This window comes from Onthophagus taurus, chromosome 11, assembly GCF_036711975.1.
Source record: "Onthophagus taurus isolate NC chromosome 11, IU_Otau_3.0, whole genome shotgun sequence".
NCBI lineage: Eukaryota > Metazoa > Arthropoda > Insecta > Coleoptera > Scarabaeidae > Onthophagus > Onthophagus taurus.
Window position 1 is genome coordinate 33,278,407 of NC_091976.1, and position 22,794 is coordinate 33,301,200.

Consider the following 22,794-nt stretch of genomic DNA (forward strand, 5'->3'; position numbering starts at 1 on the left):
AAACTACTTCTAAAAGACTTTTGTATTAATGGCTAAGATAAAGTATTACGAGAGGATATTAACAAATTAAAAGAATTTAACATAAATAATGACGTTTAATAATATTTTTGCGGGTTGGTACCAACGAAATAGTTTCAAGTAACCTGTCAAAATGACGTTAATATATAAAATGAAATAAAAGTGCCGTATTTTCACCTAATTCGTAGAAACAAAACTGGTTAAAACTGTTTTTGGTTTTTCCTTTACATTTCACGTTTAATAAAACCGTAACAAGTAAAGGGTCCAGATTTAGTGTAAATCTGACATTATTTTTGTGAGGTTAGGTTTGAAGAGCTTTTTGAGTCAAAATTACAAAAGAAGTTAAACAAGCCTTACGACTCTTAAAAAATCGCTAAATTATGAGTAAGTTTAATAAGTTTTTTGATAATTTGTAATAATTAAAATAAGCTAAAATAATTTTTTTAGTGGCGAATTATCATTCACCCTCAATAGAGGGCGGTGTTGGAGATTTAATGTAGATAGTGACATTTGTTACTTCTGTCAACGTCAATGAATCTAGTAAAGCAAAGTTTTCGATCCTGCGACTAGTAAAGAAATATTAACAAAATAATCTCCAAAGAAATTTAATTAATTTAAAAACAAGGTATAGTTATTATTTTTGTTGTTAATTTTTATAGTAATATACTTGTGAGTTGGTACCAACGATATCGTTTTTGAAGACAGCTGTCAAAAGGACGTTAATATAACCTAAAAGTAAGATTAATATACCGGGAATTTCATATAATTCGCAATATATGAATGCAGTAACCATAGTTACGAAACTACTATGCACTTACACTGTCCTACATAAAATGCAACATAGCTTAACAGTACATTGGGTAGCTTTGCAAAGGAAAAGTTTTGCTTGACGTCCCTATGATAACTCTGAGTTTCCGTCTTAAGAAACGCACGGCTAAACCCGAAACTTTCTAGTTCTAGGTCTAATGTTAGTTCACTAGCACTGTTACTATGTAGAACTAACACTATACCTAGAACTAGAATCATTTGTGTTTAGAATAGTGCTAAAGTCCTGTCAGCAGTATTTAATCTTCTACAAGCAGTATCTAGTCTTCTGCCAACATCATGTATGTTTTTTCAAACAGTATCTTATCTTTCTTTTGCAGTATTTAGACTTTTCAGGAGTATCTAGTCTTCAGAAAGCAGTATTTAGTCTCCATAAAGCAGTTTTAGTCTTCATAAAGCACTATTTAGTCTCCAGAAAGCAGTACTTAGTCTTCAATAATGTCAATGTAACGTCAAATTATATTGACATGTTGCATTTAATGTGGGACAAAGTAAGTAGGTACGCCCTGGTTTCTATGGATACATATTTTTGTATATTGCATCTTAATCGAAATTCACTATAGATCATGTACTGAATGAGATTATAGATAATATCGTGTTATGTTATTTATTATTTTTTTGATTATAAGAGTTCAATAAGTAAATGAAAAGTTATATGTTTGAGAGAGTTTCGGCTACAGGTTGTTTCGCCGATTTCGGGGCGAGTTTAATTAATTTTCCGGTCGTACATTACGAGCGCGACTTTATTAATCCGGCGATCGAGTATTTTCGCGTTGACAGGAGCCAATTGGGGCGCCGCCGCGTACGAGGACGGACGTTTATCACCGGCGCCTCGACAACTTGTCGCAGACGACGACGACGACGCCGTAAACCGTGCTTAATAATATACGCGCGACCGAAAACGAACGAGGTTAGACATGAGATATCGACGTTATTAGTAATATATCGAAGGGGTGCTGCCAACTTATTATCTCTTTGGCTATGCCGGGCACGTTTTCCACACACGACACACACCATCCCAAAAATTACAACGAACGATCAACGATTCTTCTGTCATATTATTATATATATATCTCTTTTATTCTCTATTTTAACAATGAAATTTATTTCAGTTTGATTCCTTTTTTTCGTGCGTACTGTTATTTATGGTACACATCTGCGACGAGAAGATAGAGGGACTTTGACGTCGCGACGTTGCATACGAAACAACTTTCCGAGGGATAAGAAAGAAGGGGATGAGGAACGCGAAGATGAAACGCTTGGAATTAGATGAAAAACGAGGGAGAGACTTGGATGGTCGGAAAAATAGCTGATAAGATTCTAATCTAAGTGCATTTTTCAAGATGTCACTCTCTTTCGCTTTTAGACGCGAAAAAAAATTTAAAAGAATTAATTTTTTTTTAAATGTTTATGATTATTATAAGTGACACGTGCTTATAACCCTTCTTTCGTTCCCCGATTTCTCGGCGTAATCTCGCTACATTGTCCGAGTCGTTGAGAACGCGGTGTATCTCGGCCTTCACAGCGGAACGTCTGGCGTTATTGACCCATTTCGCGTCGTTATGGCGGCGCGGATCGGGGCCCCGTTGTGAATATTAAGGCCGGAAGGAACCCGCCGTCGACTGCCTTTTCGTAGATTAAAACGACGCGAACAAAAAAAAAATATTTTAAAACTTTTTTTGTACCCTTTTCTATAGAAAAATAAAATGAAATGAAAATAATCCCCCGGTGCTAATTGTGGACTTGCGCTACGCAGACGACGACGCTGTCCAGAAGAACGTGACCGCGCGGCTAATTGGTTAAAATTAAAATTTCAAATGAGGGGGGCTCGCTCACACTCACCTCGTTAATGTGCTTGTACGTTTTAATTAGGTCCACGCTGAGCTTCCGGAGAGGTGCAGATCCCGGTTCCCGGAACGTCCGCGGAATCCGAGCTTGCATCGCCTGGATATCCGCCGGAGGGGCTCCTTGGTTTAGGGACGCCGCAAGCTGCTCCTCCGCCACCAGCCGACCGTAAAGGGGCGCGTGCCGCCTTTGTGACGACGTTTCATTATTGCCCCCTCCGCCCGAGTGCACTAAAAAAAATATTACAAGTTTTATTAATTCATTTCATATTATATTAAGCAAACTAAAAGTTAATCGATGATATTAATATCTATAATAATTATTGCTAAAAAGTTTCATTTTTAGGTTAGGTGCATAGCCTCGATAACGTCGCAGGTTTATCTTTGAAAATGAATTTCGTAGGATTAATAGCTGTTAAAATTCTACAATTCTATAAAGTTATGCGAAAATGACGAAAAGTATTATTAAATGACGCTACAGATTATTTTTTTTTTCTATAAACCTGGCAAGTAATTAAGTTGGTAGCAGTTGGTAAAATTAACAGGGAATTTTGCAATGTCATGTTTTGAAATCAATTTGTCACATTGACGTTTGGACTTTTATTAACTAAAAAAATAAAATCAGGTTTTCAGTTTATTTTTTATAGACGAATAATTGAAATAAAATAAATTTTTTTTTATTGAAATGTAACACCAACAATAGAAACCTTTAAAAATTTGACTTTGACAGGTTGAGCCATTTCTAACTTCACATACGCCGTTTAAACGTTAGAAGTTACATTTATAGTTTGACACATGACGTTTTTAACTTGATACGCGACATTGAAACTATAAAAACGACATTTCTACTTTCACAATGACATTTCCAATTTGACATGTGACACTCAACCATAAAGTTTCTTATTTAAAAATGATATTAGTAACTTGATACGCGACATTTAAGCTATAATAATGACATTTCTACTTTGACAGTGACATTTCCAATTTGATATGTGATACAAGTTTCTTATTTCAAAATGACATTTGTAACTTGATACGTGACATTTAAACTATAAAAATGACATTTCTTTTTTGAAAATGACATTTTTAATTTAAAAATGACATTTGTAACTTGACATGAGACACATTAAAAAGAAAAAGAGACATTTCCAACTTGACTTTAAACATTTACAACTTTAGAAACGATGTTTATAGCTTGACATAGAACATTTTTATCTAAACACATGACATCTAAGCCATAGAAATAAGATTTCTACCATGAAAATGACAGTTCCAACTTGACATGACATTCAAATTATAAAAGTGACGTTTCTCATTTAAAAGTGACATTTGTAACTTAACATGAGATACTTTAAGAATAAAAAGAGACATTTTCAACATGACTTTAAACACTTAAACTTTAGAAATGACAATTATAGCTTGATATATGACATTTCTAACTAAACACATGACATCTAAGCTATAAAAATGATATTTTTACTATGAAAATGACAGCTCCAAGCTGACATAAATATGTCGTTCGAACTATAAATCTGACGCTTTTGATTTAAAAATTACATGTGACACTAAGAATAAAAAGAGCCATTTCCAACTTGACATTAGACATTTAAACCTTAGAAATTACATTTAGAGAATGACATATAACATTTCTTACTTAACACAAGACAATTAAGCTATAAAAATGACATTTTCATGATATTTCTAATTAAAAATGACATTTCTAACTTGGCATGTGACAATTAAACTATGAAAATGGCGTATCTACTTTAAAAATGACATATCAACTTGACATGTGACACTCAAACCATAAAAGTGACATTTCTAATTTCAAACTCACGTTTCTAACTTAACAAGAGACATCTTAAGAATAAAAGGTGACAATTCCTACTTAACATTAGACGTTTAAACCTTAGAAGTAACATTTATAGCTTGAAATATGACTTCTTATTTGACACACGACAATTAAACCACAAAAATGACATTTCCAACTTGACATATGACACTCAAACCATAAAAGTGATATTTGTAATTAAAAAATGACATTTATACATTTGATATATGACATTTCTTACTTGACAGACGACAATTAAACTATAAAAATGACAGATCTACTTTGAAAATGACATTTTCAACCTGACATTTGACATTACTTACTTGACACACCACAATAAAACTATAAAAATGACATTTCTCTTTTGAAAATGACATTTCCAATAAACATATGACGCTCAAATTTTAAAAATAACATTTCTAATTAAAAAAAGATATTGATAACTTGACATGTGACATAAAGAATAAAAAGAGACATTTCCAACTTGACGCGTTCAAAACTATCGAGTTTCTTTTACCTTTGTGAATAATGAAATGGAAGAGAGTTAAAAAAAACGTGGTTGGAAGAGAGATAACGAAAAGTAGAAAAGAACATTGTAACAAATCAGAAATGTCAAGCTAGAAGAGAGACAAACAAAACAGATTGTAAATTATCGGGTAGACCGAAATTACCGGCGTCGTTAAGAGACGTCGCGACGCAACCCTATTTATCGTGTCAACCCCCGAACATAAAAAAGATTATGCTTCGTTAGTGATCCTCCAGACCACGACAATACTATTGAAAAATAATTATTTATAACAATTTGAAACTAGAGAAAATAAAAAACGATGAAATTTTAATATCTGGAAATAAAGGGGTTGAAAACGGTTTAAATTCTGGGACAAGAACGCGCCATAACGTGACGCTATAAATTACATAAATAATTAGTGCGGACGCATTGCATCCGTAGAGAGAGAGGGTATGGGGGGGAGAGGGTAGGCGGCGATTTGAGGGTTCACCTCTTTGCCCCCTCGCCAACCACCCCCCGACTTATTACGTTCATCCATCTTTCTCTTTTCCGTCGTCACCCTCCGCTTTTGGGGGATGTTTTAATTTCGCGAATGTTGAAATTTGCGAGCGCGCGCCGATTTTACGGTCTACGGCATAAACTAAAACTCAAAAATTAATTTCAAAAAAAAATTGTAAGATAACCTATAATTTGTTATAATATATTTTAATACATTTTTTTCTTTTTTTTAAGGAAAGATCTTAATCCTATTGTAATAGGTGGCGAAATGATGATGAAGGGGGAAAGCGTAGGAAGCGAAACTTTCCCAATTTCAAGCGTCGAGGCGGGAAATTGCATCGCGCGTAATCGCGGCGTCGCGACGACGTCAACGAGATTTGCTCGCACGTTATTTATGGGAGGGTGGGCGTTAATAAATAGTAGAAAAATCGTAGAAAACCCTCAAGAAAATTGAAAAAAATTCTAAAAAAAATCCAAAGGGTACCGGCTTTGGGGTTTTCGAGTGCAACACCCAAATAACGAAACACCAGAAAGAACTGGCGAACAGATGGCGGCGGCGTTGGTCGTCGACGATGTTCAGCGTGACGAGAAATATTAAAAAAGTTTCCCGGATGTCCCTCACGATTGATCCCCCCCATTTTCGTCTCTTATACTTGTGTCAAATGACGATTCATATCTTGGTACCGGAAGGAAATTTGCGGTTTTATCGAACAAGGGGTGACTTGATTTGCGGTAGGAGATGATCTGCAGAACCAGCGCGAGCGCGACTCCAACTTGTTCCACCGCTTTTAAACCGATTAGTGAAGAAAACTAGTGTTAACTGAATTAAAACTGCACGAGGGCGTTTGTGTCGAGAGGGAATTATCCTTTCTATACGAGCGATAGCGGCTGGCAATTTAAATTTAACAAACCCTCATCGTTTTAAATTCAATTTCATTTCATTTTTTTTATTTGATAATTTCTACGATTTAAAAAAATCTTTAATGACATTTACTAAGCACTAAAAAAAATTGAGGTTATGTTACTAAATGTCAGGCAAGTTTAATAATTTTTGTTTACTCATTTATTTAAACTTTATTTATTCTTTAATTAATTGTTGATGTGTGTAAGAGTACTTTTATACTTAATAATTAATAATTATTTCAAAAATTCAAATTACCTTCATATGGTTAAAGGAAACAGTGACATCTAGTAACTAAATTTAATAACAGATTAACAAACGTCATTGTCAAACGTAAAATTATCTTCAACAAAACGTTTTTCACCCAAAAATCATAAATTAAAAGAATTTTTATTTGAAGATTCATTAGTAAGTAGCAAAAATTAACAAAGAAACTTGAATTAAGTTCAAATTTTAGTTTGAAATTAGTTTAATCACATTTTTTTTTTTTTAGGTTATGTTTATTATGATTTATTCCAAATAATTTGATCCATTCGAATTGAATATGGAGTATGCAGTAATTAAGGTGCCTATCAAATATCTAGGAGTAATTCTTTACAAAACCTTTTCATGGAATAGATATTTGATTTGTGGAAAAAATTGGGGTCTTATCCCTGAAAGACTGTCTTGAGCTATGTGACTGTGGTTAAGGCTGTGATCACATACGGAGCGGCATCCTGGCATAGGAAAGCCCGACAGACTTCAGTTATTAATAAACTTTCACGAATTCAACGAGTAGCTGGATTGGCAATCTTTGGAGCGGAAGACACCATAAGCACTGATATCGTGCTATCAATGCCGACAGATTTGACGGGATAGTGAGTTACCATAAGATATTACTATGTTGCATATTTTTATTGAACTAAAATTAACACTAGACCTAGAACTGATGCAAATATCTGCCTGAACGAGAGAATTTTTAGATTATTTGATTCACCCAAATTGACCTTTAATAGAGCGTGTAGAAGGAAAAAATTACAAATCTTAAATTTCAATTTCTTCTTGTATCTTTGGTAATAAACCGATTTCTAAAGAGAATACTGTTTGAGAGAATTTGTAGTGATTTGAAAGCTTTGAGAACTACTGGTTTAGAAAAAGAATGGTGAGGGTGAAATTTGTCTCTGGAATGAAATGTATTACCCATCTTTTTGCATATTTTGTCCACGGGTACAAAATAAACGCAAATAAACAAGAAGTTGTTTACCAAGTACGGGGCGGTGATGCTGACGGCGACGGCGAGGATGGCGGTAACTCCCCCATCCTAAATTCGGGTTAAGTTATGCACAGAACGGACACTAAATCTCGGACTTATCGGCGATTTCATTTCGCGACCGATACAATCTCTAAATACGTTCAGATAACCGACCTCTTATTCTTCTTTTGGACGTACTTTTACTTTAATCACGATCCAATCTTTAAAATTAGTATTTTTTGGTAATGTAAATATGTATTTCAAAGTAATAATTTGAATAAAGGAAATGAGACGTTTATTGTTAGTACATTCGCGTTTGCTCACTCCATTTGGGTCGGGGATTTAATTTTTCCGCACAGTTTGGATGAGGTTAGTCGGCCGTTATTGCCGGGGCCATTGTCGGCGCTGGATTAGCGACTAAATCCGGGGTTGAGCCCCGAGACTTCTCCATCCGTATACACGTCCGTCTGTCGTCGTCGTTGTCGTTCTACGGTTTCATAAAAATACCCCGACGGTTGCATAATATGCAAAAATTCTTTTTCATTTTTTCCCAAAGATATACGCGAGGAACGTGATTTCCCCAAAAATGACTCCATAACTCAAAAAAAAACGAAACTAATTTTATTGAAATTCCAATTAATCGTTTCTTTATTCGAGTGTAGCACGTAACGTTGCGACCAACCGTACAAGAAACACGAAAAAAGAATGAAGTAACTAAGTAGAAGGGGGGCGACAATAAATTATACGATTTGTGAATCCGCGCAAAGTTATGGTTGCAAAAACGAAATCATTATTAATGGTGGTGCACTTAAAATAGGATAAAACCACAATACGCAGCATCTCCATCTCGCGACGTTCAAAATTAAATAAAAAAATTTCTAAAAAACATAAATTATTGGGCGGAGTCCCCCGCATTACTAATACGACAACGAGAATTATAAGTGAGGGGGCTCGGGCCAAAGTTTTGTTTTATTTAATGCGACTGCGAGGGTCGCCGCTATTCCACGTGCAATAAATTTACATTAACGGCTGTGTTACCGGGAATTTCGCCCGGCAACAATAACAAGACAGATAAAATTGAACGGGAAAAGGACGTAAATAATAATAAAAAAATAAATCAAAATCAAACCCGATTTTGTGGTTAATTTTAAACATCTTTTTTGCAACAAAATTGTTTTACTATTTATTGCTGGTGGACGAAGAGGGGGACAACAGGTTGTGAGACGGGGATGATGGTGAACACAGAATGTGGGGGGCTTCTCTCGCACAAAACCGGTTTATCGGAGTCGGCCCCCGACTATAAATAGCCGTACGACTAGGCCCCCGGCTACTTCATTCACATGGGGGGGAACTATCGTCGCGACGCCTCTCTCTGAATGGAAACGACGCCGCGGAAGCGACGCCTATGTTTCACATACAAGAGGAAAAAAGTTGGTTTCGACATGATAACAGAAAAATCGTAGAAATGTCTATTTTTGAAATGAATAAAACGTTCAAAAAGTTTGTTAAATATAAAAATTTAGAAATACCTCTAAAATGTATAAATTCTTCCTTAAGGAATTACTACATTAACACAAATTATATAACATTGTCAAATTTCACCGTGCAGTCCAAAGCCCTAAACGAACATTATTGCCTTGCTCGGTGAAAAATCATTCAAATCCTTTGGGGAGATAAACTGCGGCTCAAAGAAGAATCTGATACGATTAACGCAGTGATATAAAACATGCTCAATCTTCTCCTCGTCCTCCGTACTTAGTCGGCATTCAACATGATCGGCTAGGCCCAACAAGTTGAGGTGTGTTTTAATCGGCAGTGCATAGTAAAGAAACCCATAAGAACTATAATGCTGCTACGAGCAAATCCTAAAATGTTACCGGGTTTGATAGTGGCGATGTTAATAAATAACTTAGCATGTCTCATTTCTGAAGAAATGATATACCAACTGCTGGCTCTTGCCCCACAAACACTTTAGCACTGCCCTCTAGTGCTAGCTCATCTGCGGCTTCATTGCCAGCAACACCAGAGTGACCTGACCAAATCAGAGAAATTGTGTTATCACAACTCAGAGTGTTTAAAGTTCTTTCACAATCATTAAACTCATTAACCAGAGCCGAATGTTTTTAGTTTTATGTCTAGTTTTATGACGTGTTTTGGACGACGAAGGGACTGAGGCAGGGATGTCCGCTGAGCCCAAGTCTGTTTGCACTGTATACGACGGACCTGGAGGATAGATTGGGGAAGGGGCAAATGGGAGGGTTGGTGGTGGGAGGCAGAAAGGTGCATATGTTAGCATACGCGGATGACATCGTGGTCATGGCGAGAGAAGCGGCGGAGATGAAAGATATGATAAAGACATTGGAAAGATATTTTAGGGGGAAGGGGCTGGAAGTAAATGTGGGGAAGACAAGGATGATGAGGTTTTGTAAGGGGGGGAGAAAAAGAACAGAAAACTGGAGATGGGAGGGAAAAGAGATCGAGGAGGTTAGGGTGTATACTTACTTGGGGTATGTGTTCAGGGAGGACAACAGGGAGGGGTCGCATGTGATAGCTATGGCAAAAAAGGCGAATAAGGTGATGGGACAAGTAGAGAAGAGAGTCTTTGTAAGGAATGTGGCAGTGAGGAAGATTATGTTTGAAGGTCTGGTAAGCAGTGTGATGATGTATGGAGCAGAGGTATGGGGATGGAGAGAGCAGGCAATGCTGGAGGACGTGCAAGCTAGATACTGGAGATGGGTGCTTGGGGTGGCGAGAGAAACACCGGGGTATATAGTGAGGGAAGAGGTAAAGGTGGATAAAGTCAGAGTGGAGGGGGGCAGGAGAGCAGTGAAATATGAAGAAAGAATAAAAGGGAGGCCAAACTGCGGGATCTTGGGGGAGTGTTGGAGGGAAATTAGAGAGGGAAAGATCAAATATGGGAAAGGAGACAGAGACAACTATTATAGACGAGCGGGCTACTCGGTAACTGAGATAAATAGTAGACGAAGGGTGGGTAGGGAGATGTGGAGGGAGTTGAGAGATAGAGACCGAGATGTGCAGAGACAGGAAAGAAGGACACAAATAAAAGAGGGGAGGTATAACGAAAGGTACAGGGACATAATTACGGAGGGGCTGCCTAGATACTTGTTATTGGAAGGAGATGAGGAAGGGAAGAAGTTGGTGGCTAGGTTCCGTTGTGGAAACGAGGAGAGAGCTAACAGATACTGGATGGCCGATGAGGAGAGGTGGTGTAGGCTATGCAGGGAGGAATGGGAAACGTTGGAACATATGTTGAATGGGTGCAGTGAGTTGAGGGAGGAGGAGTTGGACCGAGGGCAGATCTTAGGAGAGGGGGGTGAGGAGACAAAGGGATGGATGAGGGGAGGATTGGGCCGGGGAGCCGAGGGTATGGAAATGGAGGAAGAGGGTGAAAATAATATACTAATGACATATATTATATTAGGATGTATTAAGGGGAAAATTGTAATTATCAAAAACAATAAATGCTTATTAATTAGTTTTAATTGTTATTCAGCCTTAGTTTGTGGTATATTTTTGTTGAACGAAAAGTCTTGTATCATCAGCAAAAAAATACAACAATAACTCTAAAATCGGTGCCACAACAAAAATCATTTTATTTGTAGAATACAAACAAAATATAAGGCTAGTCGTCAGTGTATTAAAAGTTTATCAATTATCCTGCATGCAATGCACCATCGATTTCGCATTAAGGAAGAGGATATATTTTAAAAACGACCCCACATGTTTTCTAAAGGTCCGATTATAAAAAGAGAATGATTCTAAAAAATCTAATTGAAAATCGAAAAACTTATTTGTATATTTACTTAAAGTTTGTGTGACTGAAACTCTCTGTATTCATGGATAACGCAAGATAACGAAAAGTATCACGTTTTTGGGTTGAGTAAAATTTTAAATGTTTTCCAGCCCTCGTAAAACCAACGATCGTAACTGTTCACATCAAGTGGTTGTAAAATGACAACAAAAAAAATTAAACTTCTTCGCCAATCCAACCCCAGCCAGGGTCAGTTATCGCCTATAACGTTTAAAAAAAAACGAAATGAAAAAATTGTGGTTGGGTAGTTGTGATTCTAGGTTGGTGTGATTGGCGTAAACCTGTCGATATTCCGACAGAAAGAGTTTTAAGTATTTAGTCGCGTACACGTCCCATTGTTTCAACCCCGGTTGAACTTCGCGCTGCATTTTTAATGGGGGTCGAACGACGCTACTGTCCCATATAGACAGGGTCACAGTTACTCTCCATCCCCGCAAACCCCTTAATTGACTGTCCGATAGTACTACTACGAGAATACTACTATGTATGCATTTAGGGGACGTCCGGTTATATTTGGACGTGATCTATTTATCGATTGAAAATGTATTAATTTTGAAATCAATCCCTACTATATTCGTATAACTCAATTTATTTTCTAATGTGTGAATTGCAAAAGGGGTGGAGAGGGGTATGAATGTTGGGGGCGTTGTAGATATCGATCCGGAAGTGGCTGGAGGAAACAGTGGCACACGTCTGGACGTTCAGCATCCATTTCGTTGGTGCTCTTCGGAATGTCAAAGGTTTGCGTGACCCGAACCGAATCGAATGATGTTACTCTTGGACAAACTCAAAACTTTTTTAATTCATCCTCTTTTCTTTGATAGATTAAGACCCAACGAAGCGACACGTTATCACTCCACCAAACAATTTTATTTATTTATTATTTTTAATTAATTAATTCATAAAAAAGTGTTTTCAACATAGTTTTCTATGTCGACGACGCTGAAAAACTCCCAACCCAACCCAAGAGATGGACACAGAGCTGGTTCCCCTCGTCTACAGAGTAAAATCCCAAGATAAAGCTTGACAAACAGGGCTACATCCCTAGTCGAAAGTAGAAGAAGAATTAATTCACTTAATAGTATTTAATTTTATTATAAACAAACAAGTAGGTCGCGGAATTTTAAAATTCGCTTCGTTGGCGTGTCGTTGTACGTTGGGGTCGAAATATTCGGATCAATGGGAAAATAATGCGGTGGCGGTAAGTGGAAAAGACTGTTCGTAATGGGACGGCCCGCTTTCAGTTGGAAATATTTTCCCGGTGTCCTTCCACGAAAAACGGGAGGTAGGGTGATGGTGTGGTAATTAGGACGTCGTAGTCGACGTTGTCGTTGTCGTCTGAGGGTACAAAATGGCTTTATGAACGGCTTGACCCGCTTGAACATCACCCCATTCATAAAACGAAAAAATAATTCGCACAAAATTGATATAAATTGTCTATGTACACATTATATCTTGTCCCAAAGAAAGGAATTAACCAATTTGGGTGTCACAATGGTTACAATAGGTTTAAAATAGTTTGCTACAATCACCTGATCTTTATTATTTAAACTGAGTAACTTAACCGCAAAAAAATAAGAAATGAAACAACATTCGAAGATGTTGGGATTTCTTGCGGTTTCTAGTCACTTGTTGATACCGGCGTAATTGATCATCAATTGTCAGGGTACATTACCGGAAGAGGCTACAGTCAAGTTCTAGCAAGTCGGTTAAGGGGTAGAAGGGAGATGGCAGTAAGGCAACGTGTTGCTCCTCCACGGGACGCCGTAAAGAGCTAATTTGTCATGGAGCCGTCGCGACGGCGGCATCAAGAAACTTGTATAGAAAGACTCCCTGTCCATTCAAATATAGAAACAACCGTTAATTATTAGATTGTAACAAGATTAATGGGAATACATTAAAAATTGTTTTATAATATATCTAAATAAGAAATATAATTAATTTTCCATTATTTATTAATGAAAAACTTTAAAAAAATTAGTCACCCCATCTATTATTAACTAACCGTATTAAGTAATATTATTGATATTAAATAAATTAAATTTCTTTCTATTATTATGAAATTGTACAAAAAAAGGGTTTTTTTTTATTTGCATTTTTAACACAACTAATTATATTTATTTATATTTAAAAAATTCTGTTTATAAACTTGCCCCATCTAGTGTCAACCACTTATACTAAACAGTATTTTTGACACTTATAATTCTTAAATTGTTTAATTTTACGAGAAACAAGATTAATTAAACCGAAAAATGTATCAAAATACGTTTTTTAACACAATTTATAGTGATGTTAACCCCCAAGAAGTAATTTTTTCTCTTCAAATGAATCGGTAAAGTTTTTTCAAGGCTAAAATATAACTTTTTATACCTTAATATCAAATTTTTGGGGATTTTTGATAATTGGAGTAATTTATAAAACAAACAAAGAGTAAGTCTATTCAATTAATTTTAAATTACTTAATCATTAATTAATTCAATAATTTATTTTTCTAGGAAAATTGCTCCATCTAGCGTTAACCACTAAGTAATATCTTTGACATTTAAAACACCCCAATGAGTTTCTTTTCTAAATTGTTAAATTTTGCAAGAAAAAAGTTTAATTATACCGAGAAACGTATCAAAACACGTCTTTCAACACCAAAACTAATAATTTAAAGTGATATTAGCTCCATCGAAGCAAATTGTTGCCCTCAAATTAATCAGGAAGTTTTTATTACCAAACATAACCTAACTTTTTTCGTAATTGTCAATTTAAAATTTTTGAGGATTTTTATAAATTTAAGTAATTTATAACACAAATAAAGAGTAAGTGACTTTTAATAATTTTAAATTACTTAATTATTAATTAATTTCATAATTTATAAGATTTTTTTTGTGGGAAAATGGCCCCATCTAGCGTTAACCACTCATACTAAGTAATATTTTTGACATTTATAACTATCCGGTAAGTTTCTTTTATTGTTAAATTTTGCAAGAAAAAACATTAGTTACACCGAGAAACGTATCAAAACACGTCTTTCAACACCAACTAATAATTTAAAGTGATATTAGCTCCATCGAAGCAAATTTTTGCCCTCAAATTAATCAGGAAGTTTTTATTACCAAACATAACCTAACTTTTTTCGTAATTGTCAATTTAAAATTTTTGAGGATTTTTATAAATTTAAGTAATTTATAACACAAATAAAGAGTAAGTGATTTTTAATAATTTTAAATTACTTAATTATTAATTAATTTCATAATTTATAAGGTTTTTTTTTGTGGGAAAATGGCCCCATCTAGCGTCAACCGCTCATACTAAGTAAGTAATATTTTTGACATTTAACCCTATCCGGTAAGTTTTTTTTATTGTTAAATTTTACAAGAAAAACATTAGTTACACCGAGAAACGCATCAAAATACGTTTTTCGCCACTCAAATTATTGATTTAAGTTTAGTTTTAAGTGCTATGAAAAGATTTTTCTTATAAAATCATCAGTGAAGCATAAAGTCACAACATAACCTAACTTTTTATCCCGTCAATTTTGAGGTGAATACAAATTACATTTTTGCGCATTGTTTAAATAGAACAATTACGAAAACCTGGATTGTTTCAGAAAACTGAAAGATTATTTTTATGGTATTAGAGAGTTGTGAATTTATTTTCTTTACATCTGAAAATATTTGAAAACAAGTTCATGACTGCCCCCGAACTTAAAATCAATTAAAAATCGTTTCGACCCAACACGTATATTGAAAAATGGACTGATAATTACGGTACAGTCCCCCAAGTGACGGGCGTAATAAATAATTTTGTTTACACTGAAAGGCGTCGGACCGTTATTTTACCTGCAATTTCGCCATTCATCATTAACGCCCTCGTCCCAAGCCCCCCAATTCCCCACTCGGCCACCTCTACCAACCCAACGATTAATTACTACATTCTCATTTCGACCTACCAAACCCTTTTTTCGTTCCTCCTCTTTTTATTTATTTATTTTTTTTATTAACAATAACGGTATCTTAATTTAAAATGATTTCGGTTTTTTTAACACCCGTAGGATCGTTTCGACACCAATTAGGCAACGAGCGGTCGTCACAATCACCACTAGGGAAAGTTTTAAGAGCCCTTCCTAAAATGTTCATCAACTCGAGTGGTCCTCCCTTATAGTTCCCCCAGTTTCAAATCGTGGAACAGGAATTAAGGGCTAAATTTCGCGAAAATAAGCGATTTTTGAAATAATTCGCGTGTTATATAAATTAAATTTTAAGTAATAGTTTTCGGAAATAAAGTACGTGTTTAAATGGGATTTTAAATTTTGTCGAAAAACGAGAGAAGGTTGCCAAAAAAGGCCGTAAAGTACTCGGTTTCAAAAAAAAGAAAAGAATGAAGACATTAACATAAAAATTCATGCGCGAACGCGTTTATCGTAATTCTTTTTCCGTCTTTCAAGGAACTTTATAAAATCCCCCAGTTTCCGTTAAAACTGACCACTGTCCGATTGTATAAATCAATTTTTACACAGTTTCGAGTCCATTGTGGTCGGCATCCGTAGGAAAATCACAAAACGTGATATAACAGAAACAGTAATAACCGTAATCGTAACAATAACAGTAGTCGAAAAGCGTCGTAATGAATTCGAGGGGGTTTTCTCAAGTTTTGGCACGCTTCCTAACACATGCACGACGATGTCGACGACGACAGCAGTGGCGTCGTAGTCTCGACGGCGAGGGGGCAACCCGAGACTCTCTTTCGTAACGCACTAAAGAATGCCTTCCGGTTTCAATAAAGTATCCGACAAAACTTTAGACATAATTCGCTCGCTTTTCACAACCCTAATATATATTATGGAATAATTCACTGAAAAAAAAGTCTTATGATTCCAAACTCTTTAAATTTTATTCTTTTCTTTTACTTATTGTTAGAAATAAATTGAAGAAATAGTTTTTAAAAAATAATTTAAAATATAATCCGGATATCTTCCGCTCTTGGATGACAACGTGGGTGTTAATTGCGTGGGCGAAATTTAACATCTAAATTTACGCTGACCTTTGAACCGATCATCCCACATTAGTTGCTTTACCAGGAAACGTCCAGTTCGTTTTATTCTATTTAAATATTTTTTAGCAAAATTTAACTCGATTGTTTGGAGTAAAATTCCTCTAAATTATAATAACAATTTCTTCGAAAAATCCTTATTTCTTCGAACATTCTACCTGGTCCGCTCCAAATCTTTTGGATCTTTTTTATAAATTTTTTTTTGTTGTGGCTGGTGCAAAAGTTAGCAGACGACGACGATCCCGCGATTTAAAGAAACAGCGTTTTCGAGTTTTCGAGGGGGGATTAAACGGAACCAGGTTTCCGGGAATGTTCCCGTCAATCTTTCTCAAAATCCCTTCGGGAAACAGCCGGTTTCTAACACCATTTTCCCTCACCACATTTATAAAAGGTGTTTACTTCAAAGTTCTTTTTTAATTTTATTTCGAGTTAAAATAAACGTTAGATTTTGTATAAATCTAAAGAATCAATTTATATTATAAACCTTTATAATTTTAGGCAGTTTTAGTAGGACGGTTTATTACCCTAAAATTTATCCCGAAATATTACCCTAAATTTATAAAGAGAGTGGTTTCGACACGAAACCACGAATAATATCACAAATCGTTTTTCCTTCGACCGAGATTATAATAAATTCGACATTGCGATACAATCACGTAATTGATTACTCTTAATAGTTATAATTATTTATTTTTACTTTATTATTATTAATTTGTTAGAAAAAAGGGGTTTGAAAGTTATGTGGGGAAATAAAGATATCGCGACGTTATTTTTCAAGGAAAATTTGCGATTCTGTTTGTTTCGTTTTCCTGTTTTCGTTATATACCCTGTTATGACGAGCTCACATCGACTGTAAAATAGAATATTCCAGAGATTTTGTGACTCGTAATTGTTAAGTTACGCGAGTTGTCTTCAACGACTCCAAATAAATTTTGTTTGTTTTGGACACACTCTTACAAAAAAATACTCTCATTTTTGGCACACTTACTTTTACACATATAACTCTACTGGACTAATATAAATTGCAATGTGCTGGACAAAAAGTAATGTTTTGTCTGAATATACTGTTGTACTTTTGGAAAGAAATATTGAGTGGGACACTGAAGATGCTTTGCTGCTCCCCACATTGAAACCAAAACCAGAAAAGAAGTGAAAATGTAAAAAAGTTGCTATCGGAATGAAATATTCCAGAAAATGTGGTACTGTTCAAAGGTTCTGAAACACTTCCTAACACACCCAACATTAATCGGAAAGGGGTCTGTGTTACAGACTGACTGACACAAAAGATAGGGATAGGAATGTGTAAGCTTAGGAAGCACGTTAATTAACAATGAAGTATAGGGAAAGTTTGGGGTGAGGCAAGAAAGGTCGGAACTAAACTGCCATATCAGAAAGATTGGTGCGGGTTGAATTTGAGTTCACTTATTGTTGAAGTAACAATAACGAAAAATTTTGGAATACCTTGCAGTTGACTTTAACGCAAGGGTGGGAAGGGATTTTAAGCAGTGATGGGCGCTGGGTAAATACCCGGCGGGTAGGTATTTATAAAATGGGTATTTATCTGGGTATTTACCCCGGCTTAGGGTAAATACCCAAACAGTACATATAAAAGTGATACAAGTAAAAATATAACAGATTCCGACAAAAATGTAGAGGAACATGATGAAATGAGCGTTGAAGACGAGGAATTGTCAACGATCGAAGACGTATTATAATCAGGTAACCACTGCTCATTCTTCATTCTTGCGACGATGATCCGCCCAATGTTGACCGCATCATTTACGCCAGTTTTTCGTAAGTCTTCATTTCGTATGTGGTCCCTCAGGGTTACACCCAGCATCGACCTCTCCATCTTTCTTTGCGTTACTTTGAGCCTCCTGGTAATGGCCACCGTTAATGTTAAAGTTGCGGAAGCGTATGTCATAACCAAAGGAAGCACGCATTGATTGAAAACCTTTCTTTTCAAATATACAGGAGTATCGCTCATGAAGATGTCTCTAAGTTTTTTGTAGGCTGCCCATGCGAGTATCATCCTTCTGTTTGGTTCGCTTGTTTGATTATTATCTCTCCATACACGAACCTCATGGCCAAGATATATGGCTGCGATGCGAACCAACAGAGATGAGTACTTTAAGAACAATAGTGGAAAAGACAAGAAGAGGTAGAGTAAGGAACAAAATTATAAAAGAATTGTGTGGATTCGGAGATCTCATGAGATTTGCTAGGGGAAAAATAAAAAAATTTAATGATTACTTCCAAAGAATGGAAGAAACCTAGCTGATTAAGACAGCAAGATTAGCTAAGAGATCATCCCGGGAGACCAGGAAGTTGGATTTCCAGCTCTAATGAAACACCATGAATGATGCGTAAAAAACAGGTTACAACCTGAATAAAAGAAGAAGAATAATAAGATCTTAAACAAACTACTTAATTTTCAATTGGAAATCAACAATCTCATGGATCTTGGAAACTTGGATTTGATGGAAGTGCAATATGACTAGAAAAGAATCAAACAAGAATTAATGATTGAATTTGTTAGACAGTTAAGACAAAGGCACAAATCGCACGTAGCTCTATGCTGAGATGGAACAGGAAAAATAATATGTGATAGTGAAATGAATGACATTTGGAAAAATTATTTCCCAAACCTGTTAAGCATAGAAACTGATTTGGAAATAGACAGCAGTCCGTCACACCAAAAAAAGGATAGCGTCATGGAACCTATATCAATTAGTGAGGTTCAAAACGCAATCACTGCGTCAAAACATGGAAAGGCATCAGGGATTAATGACATACCATCGAAAGTATTCAAGATAGAAGTATTCATTATCACCAATATTGATGTTAGAGCTTGGAACAAGATTTATCCTAAATTTTGTTGATATTTAGCCCGACTCAGTTGCATACTTCAGCATCAGTTTCATCTCTCCAAGACTATCCGAAATAAGGACTATATCGTCCGCGTAGCGCAAATTACTTAGGTATTGCCATCAATGTTTATACCTTTTTGGGTCCAATCCAGTTGTTTAAATGCACTCTCCAGGACTGTGATGAACAATTTGGGTTCAACATTATATTGCCTTGTCTTACCCCACGCCCAATGAGTATTCGGTCAATACTTTCATGCAATTTTACCGTCATTGTAGCATTTTTGTAAATGTATAATAAATAAGTTTGGTGTATCGATAATGGACTCTGCATTCTTGAAGTACTTGTAAAACTGCCATCAACTCAATTTAAATCAAATTTTATAAATACCTCTAAATACCCATCTTGGGTAAATACCTCCGGGTATATATCCAGGGAATTTTCCCTTGAAAATAAATACCCGGGTATTTAACAACACTGATTTTAAGAGATGGAAAAGACTAATGGGCGGAAGGCTGTTAGAATTTTGCGTGGACAATAACCTGATGTTGACTAACTCCTAAAGCACCAAGCAAGCAAGGCGAGAATGAAAAAATTGGTAGAAGCATTGATTATAAATACGGCATATGACGAGGATCTGGATCAAAAATGAGAAAAATTTAAGGCAACAGTGAAGAAAGTGGCTCTAAAAGTTTGTGGTGTGCAAGTAATGAATACAAGACAGAAACGAATTACTTGGATAGAATGATAAAGTTAAGAGGGAGATAAAGAAGAAGACGAAGATGCTGTGGAGAGTCTATCTAGCGGATAAAACCAAGGAAACGTAAAAATCAAATAATAAACATTAAACAGAGCCTAGGTCGCTTGCGGCCGAGGTGCTGTGTGGTCAATACCATATTAACACAACACTGGCGTAGAACACCGTACAGTCATGTTCACGGGAAATGCACACTCAAGGTCAAGCGCTGTTGTGAGATCCGACATGCCGCTGGCTAAACGGGCTGAGCCGAGCGCACACGAAGCTCGTGGCTCGTGGGCGTTCGGCTCAGCCCGTTTAGCCAGCCGAGCCAGCGGCATGTCGGAACTCACAACAGCGCTTTGACCTTGAGTGTGCATTTCCTGTGAACATGACTGTACGTTGTTCTTGACCTCAAGCAGCCTCGGCTTAATACACTAACACTAACATACTGAAATACACGATGTCATTATATTAAGTCGAGGTCGCTTATGACCGAGGCGTTACACTAAATACCATATCGACACAAGACTGGCGTCAAACAACATACAATTTTATCGATACCAGTTTCGACCCTATAACTCATCTTCAGCCGAATCTGTATCACATATTCGTACATTCGGCTGAAGATAAGCTGTAAGATTCGGAATTAGTACCAATAAAATAAAAATTACTTCCAATAAGACGTTAAATTGTTTAAAAAAAAAATTTTTTTTACTTTTACGAAAAGTATTATAGTTAAATTATCGTCTAATAAATTTGAAAGTGTGAAATCGCGACGGTAGACGTTAATTTTCAAGTAGCTAGAGGGCGTTAGCGAGACGACGACGACGAAGGACCTCGAACGGTCATAATTTCGAGAACGGCGAACCGAGATATGTATCGAAGTCGAGACTCGTGGTGTATAATAAGACTTTTTAGTGAATTAATCCATACATTATGGGAAGTCCGAAACTGCGCACTCTGGCGAATTATGTCCAAAGTTTCGAGAGGAGTTTATCTTGAAAGCCACCTGGTCACGGAATCATTCAAAACACAAAGAATTGTAGAAGAAAACTGTGGTGTTTGTTAGAATTTGAAATTTCAATGTCAAAGTGTTTGATTTTAGATAAAAATGGGATAAAGCGTAGTTATGGTATTATTATGCACTGTCTCTTTCTGATGTCGGTTTAAAATTCAGAGTTGCACTGGCGGTGAAACACGGTCGTTGTTGGGTTGCATGGTGAGTGCAGCGCCGTTGGATGAGATTGCAGATTCTATTTATAGAAATCCTTGAGGAGAGCGTGTTTTTATATAGAAATTCATAACTTATGCGCCTCAGTCCTTCCGCCTACGAGGCCTCCTTCTATTAGCGATTTTTATAAATAGAATATCATCCATCTCGTTCTACCCACAAAGCGGTGTTAGGGATGGGTATCTAAAATATTCATCGGGGCATATAAAAATTAATACTTCTTTCGTTTATTGAACTTTTCGAATATTAAACGAGGGCTGGCTGGAAAATTTTCGGGTGTTAGTCATCGTGTGCTATGAATAATTCACTTTTACACGCCCTCTAGACGTAAGTAACGGAGAATTATAGGGTACAAGAAGAAGGTCGCAGTGGCTAATAATTAAACCGTTATAATTACGACGGCGAAAAAAAACGTGGTCTTACCCATTAAATTGAAGTGAATTAATTATTGTTTGGTAACAGCAAACTTACCTGAAAATAAAAAGAAAAAAATTATTATTATTATTATTAATAATAAAGGAAAGGGGGTTATTTTATTTGATAATTTAGTGGTGTATTATTTTATTTAACACCTGTTTTTAAATTCGGACTATAAAGTCCGATTCGCAGTAAAGTCCGATAGACGTCTGGCGGGCGTCTACTCGCCGCCCAAAGTTCAAGGACGTCGAAGCCTTATTTTAGCGCAACTCGGGACACTACCGCGTCGACTGCTTTTTGACGACGTTTTTGGGTACTGTTAACCGGACACTAAACCAAAACTTACACAATTAAAGTAGTCAATGTAAATATCTTCTCTTTTCTTTAACACATTTCATCATAAATTTCAATATCAATAAACCCAAGTTCTCCTCAAATCAAAATTGAGGTTAACAATTCTTTTTATAAAACATTTTTAGAACAAAATAATAAAATAAATTTTTTTTTTAAGATAGTAGGTGTGATATGGCGGGAGAGATATTCTGAAAATCTCGGGATTTTAGAGAGAAACATCGTGGTCGGGCGTTGGTGACGCAACCCACCAACGACGTATCGTCGATGATAGAAAGAGAAAACTCTCTTGTTGCTAAGCGCGGCGTCCGCATATCCCTCTTCTCGACGTCGTCGTCGTGGACCGGAGCGCAAAGGACGCAGAACGACGCCGATAGGCGCGGCGTCGCGACGCCTAAATTATCTTAAACCACTCTCAATCGTTTAATAATTAAATTATTATCATCATTTTAGTTCTCATAGAAATGAAATCAAAGTTTTTCTTGTAATCTTTTTGATATCTTTTTGACACAAGCTAGTTATTTTTGACATCGTTACTTTTCGTTGGTAACTTTTCATTAACCGAGTGATTTACATGGAAAGATTTTGGAATTGGACTTATAATGTGACCTTGTTGTCTTCTACAAATATATAAAACCCTTAGTCCAACCTAAACCCAAC

The 22,794-nt window shown here is 36.1% G+C and overlaps 1 protein-coding gene and 1 long non-coding RNA gene across 3 annotated transcripts in view; one reads left to right on the forward strand and one right to left on the reverse strand.

The window, feature by feature from the left end:
- Positions 1-22,794, reverse strand: part of LOC111425035 (minibrain) — a 78,634-nt gene that overhangs the window by 5,362 nt on the left and 50,478 nt on the right. For both annotated transcript variants that reach the window (XM_071200298.1, XM_071200299.1), the window contains exon 2: positions 2,686-2,918. In XM_071200298.1, the coding sequence (XP_071056399.1) occupies positions 2,686-2,918 (233 nt within the window). The remainder of the gene's footprint in view (positions 1-2,685; positions 2,919-22,794) is intronic.
- On the forward strand, positions 143-2,564 carry LOC111425004 (uncharacterized). The gene is made up of 3 exons (XR_011641997.1): positions 143-402; positions 466-643; positions 1,956-2,564. It is a non-coding gene; the product is annotated as an uncharacterized lncRNA (long non-coding RNA).